The 3,826-nt window shown below is 39.0% G+C and overlaps 2 protein-coding genes across 2 annotated transcripts; one reads left to right on the forward strand and one right to left on the reverse strand.

Moving 5' to 3' along the window:
• Positions 1-578: 578 nt before the first annotated feature.
• On the forward strand, positions 579-1,634 carry LOC131872981 (uncharacterized). The gene has a single exon (XM_059216197.1). It carries the CDS (start codon positions 579-581, stop codon positions 1,632-1,634), a length of 1,056 nt encoding a protein of 351 aa, XP_059072180.1.
• A 122-nt stretch (positions 1,635-1,756) lies between these two features.
• On the reverse strand, positions 1,757-2,209 carry LOC131872978 (uncharacterized). Its single transcript, XM_059216194.1, has one exon. It carries the CDS (start codon positions 2,207-2,209, stop codon positions 1,757-1,759), a length of 453 nt encoding a protein of 150 aa, XP_059072177.1.
• Positions 2,210-3,826: the final 1,617 nt, after the last annotated feature.

Here is a 3,826-nt window from a genome sequence, read left to right on the forward strand (position 1 = left end):
GAAGCTTGGCTGCCTGGATGCCTAGCTGAATGAATGGCTTGCAGCGAGTCCAAATGTGTTGTCTGCTCGCAACTGTAAACTCCTGAATTGCGCCAGCAGCGAGCTCGCGCTCGGAAAGCCAACGAGCGGCAATGGATTTACCGTGCACAGCATCGCACCGCTGCTGCTGCTGCTGCCGATATGCCTCTTCGTGCGTCTGTCTATGCGAGTGTGTGTTTGTATGGCTGCCAATGGCAATTGGTGTAGAATCGTTTTCCTCGCTCGCTCGCTCAAATAGCATGCTCAGTGTTAGGTAAGTGAGAAAGACAGCAGCAGCAGCAGCTAAAGCAAGCAGCAGAAAACGTCGTCGTCGTCGTCTAGTGAAGAGACATGAATGCGAAAATGAATAGGAAAACAAAATGCAAAATGATTGTGAAATGTAAACTTCGTGAATTAATACAAATATCAATATTATCACAATACTAAATTATTTAATCTTACCAATTTAATCAATTTAAATCACCACCACCACCACCAACACAACTACAACCATCACAACTACCACCACCACCACCACCACCACCATTACAACCATCACAATGGGCAATACGCCAACTACTAAAAAAGGCGACCATGCCGAAAATGTTCAAAGGTTTTTAGCTGAGGCGAAGAAAGATTTCGAAAGAAAATGGGAAAATCCGGATAGGAATTCGGCCACATTGGATGATTATGAACGAGTTAGAACATTGGGAACAGGTAGCTTTGGACGTGTAATGTTAGTTCAGCATAAAGAAAAATCACAATATTTTGCAATGAAGATATTAGATAAACAAAAAGTAGTCAAATTAAAACAAGTTGAACACACGCTTAATGAAAAACGAATATTAAAAGCAGTGAATTTTCCATTTTTAGTGAAATTGGAGGCTTCATTTAAAGACAACTCGTATTTATATATGGTATTGGAATTTGTACCTGGTGGCGAAATGTTTTCACATTTAAGAAAAACTGGTAGATTTAGTGAGCAAGCGGCCCGATTCTATGCGGCACAAATTGTGTTAGCATTCGAGTATTTACACTATTTAGATCTCATCTATCGTGACCTGAAGCCAGAAAATCTATTAATTGATCATCAGGGTTATATTAAAGTCACAGACTTTGGTTTTGCCAAAAGAGTTAAAGGAAGAACTTGGACATTGTGTGGTACGCCCGAATATTTAGCTCCTGAAGTCATATTGAGCAAAGGTTATAATAGAGCAGTTGATTGGTGGGCGTTGGGAGTTTTGATATATGAAATGGCAGCCGGTTATCCTCCATTTTTCGCAGATCAGCCCATTCAAATTTACGAAAAAATAGTCTCAGGCAAATATCGATTCCCTGGACACTTTAGTTCAGAACTAAAAGATTTATTAAGAAATCTATTGCAAGTAGATTTAACCAAACGATATGGCAATCTTAAAAACGGTGTTAATGATATAAAAAATCACAGGTGGTTTGCAACCACAGATTGGATTGCAATATTCCAAAAGCGGGTTGAGGCGCCATTTTTGCCCAGATGTAATGGAGCTGGTGACACCAGTAATTTCGACGACTATGAAGAAGAAACACTTCGTATAGCGAACACAGAGTTGTGTTCTGAAGAATTCGCATCGTTTTAGCAATTGTTTGCATGAAAGGATTACTAATATCATTATTGATTAATATTATTATTATTATTAAAATTCTTGAATTTAAAAAAGTAATAAAGATCGCGTTCGAATTTGACAATCTTAGTTGTGTATCATTTTCTAGCTAACGACAAGCCTAAGCCAATTAGTCCACCAAGCACTAGTGCCGCGCCACCTGTGATTGCCATTCCAACAATGCCATCTTTGGTAAGTTTATCCTTGATATGGGATCGGAGCTGTTTAGCTTGTCGGTTTTCTGGTTCAAATTTGAGAAAGTATTCGACACAATCCAGTGCCAAGTTGTATTTTTTTAAGCGCGTTTGGGCCATTGCTATAAGGAAAAGGTAATCTCGTCTCGCGCTTTTATTACCATTATAATAAAGCCCCTCCAATATGCTCACACCATGATTGATGTCTTGAATATGCTTCGACCTTATTAAGGCACAAGCATACTGAAATCTTGCTGTAAGTTCTGCCTCGCCACCGTCAGCTTTTGATGCCTCATGGTTTTGCGCGGCAGTTGCTATCTCTGAATCGTCAAGAGTTTCATCGATAATACTCTCCATCTTCTCAAAAAAAATCCAATCAGTAATAGTTGTTAGCAATCAAGATTCTTACGTCAAAATATTACCTCCCTCTTTATGTGTGAGCAAATAAACGAATAAACAAAGATTGTTGTTGGCTGTGCGATCATCATGATTCATGAAGCAGCACAGAATACTGTCCCGAAGCCGCTAGAAGGCGTGGCGAGCTTTTCGCACAAAACCTGTGATGGACTTATCGGAGAAGTATTTCCCTTATGCAAACGCCAAAAGCAATTCAACAGCCACAGATTCCCACTAGTTAGGCCGGTCCAAATGCACCATGTTGTTGAAGGTTTTTTTAAACAGTATTGATGGTAGCAACTGTCGCAACATAACAATCATACCGTGCAGTTAGTGCCAATCACTGTCGGCCGCACAGTCCGAAACGAACCAATGAAAACCAAACTCAATTTGATTCATCTAGAGAGGAGTTTGAGTTTGAACTGCTGTTTTGCTTTCTAATTGGCCATCAAACAAGCTTAGAAGCATCTATTTAGCTAGTTTCTGTAGAAAATTTGATTAGCACTATGTTGCTGATCTAGTGTCATCGTGGGTCGCGCGAGTTGCCTTTGTCAACAGACTGTTGAATCCAAAGCAGTTGTCAGAAATTCACAGGCCATTAACTAGGAAAATGATCAAGAGGATCTTTAGTCTTAGATAATTTCAAAGTGGATCAGTTTACACGTGGTCCAATCGAATCTCAACAGTTAATGAATTTGCGCATATCAAATCTATTTATATCACATGAACAACGACCAGTTACATTGTCGAATGCACCATAAATATTCTCCAGCTTTTCAACCACTTACTAGCCATATGAGCAAGCCCGTGTTGAGCAAGTAATATCTCTGTCAGTTTCGAAATAGCCAGAATATACGTTTCGATCTTGAATGTTGTACTCAGTGCATGCAAACAAGGTAAAATGCCTTTCACTTGTAGTTTAATCAACATGATAAGGTTTGACAGAATGGGATTCTCTACTGTGTGAAATGCTCTGGTTAGTATAAATGCGCTCAATTCGAATTGAATATAGTTAGATTTCTTTTATCAACTCGTAAGCTGCGTTATATCGAGCAATATAACCTTCACAAACACCATCGTTGTTATCACCTTTGGGATAACAACGAATCAAATGATTGCTTCTGAAGGATGTATCTATACCATTGTACCAGAGTCTTTAAAGCAAACTAAATTTATACGCGAAATGTACGTTATATTCAAAGCAAATTCATTTCCAGTTGGCGGGTTCTTTAAGGCGTACGAATCATTTTGCCGACTTAGATTTGACAAAATACAAATGTCGAGATGGATCGGCGCAGAGCTAGTATTAAGATATTACAAGATGTATCCACATTTTGTGTCTGTTTCCAACGGTATCACTTTCGTTATAACTGAAGACAGGATATTTATGCAAATCACGCTAGAAAGTGTCGCAAGCAAGTCACAAATTTTGGCTTGTGCGCGATTTTCCCGTTCTTTTTCTAACACAGACAACTAGAAGAAACAGTTTTTGAACGCAGAAGTTGAAGAGAAATCGTCTTAATACTCACCTCTAATATAGTGTCTTCCTTACGCATAATCACCAAAATTGCGCTTAAA

This window comes from Cryptomeria japonica, unplaced genomic scaffold, assembly GCF_030272615.1.
Source record: "Cryptomeria japonica unplaced genomic scaffold, Sugi_1.0 HiC_scaffold_948, whole genome shotgun sequence".
Taxonomy (NCBI): Eukaryota; Viridiplantae; Streptophyta; class Pinopsida; order Cupressales; family Cupressaceae; genus Cryptomeria; species Cryptomeria japonica.

Excerpts from the sequence above, each read along its gene's own strand:
- LOC131872978 (XM_059216194.1), bottom strand. The coding sequence starts at position 2,209 with ATGGAGAGTATTATCGATGAAACTCTTGACGATTCAGAGATAGCAACT.
- LOC131872981 (XM_059216197.1), top strand. The coding sequence starts at position 579 with ATGGGCAATACGCCAACTACTAAAAAAGGCGACCATGCCGAAAATGTT.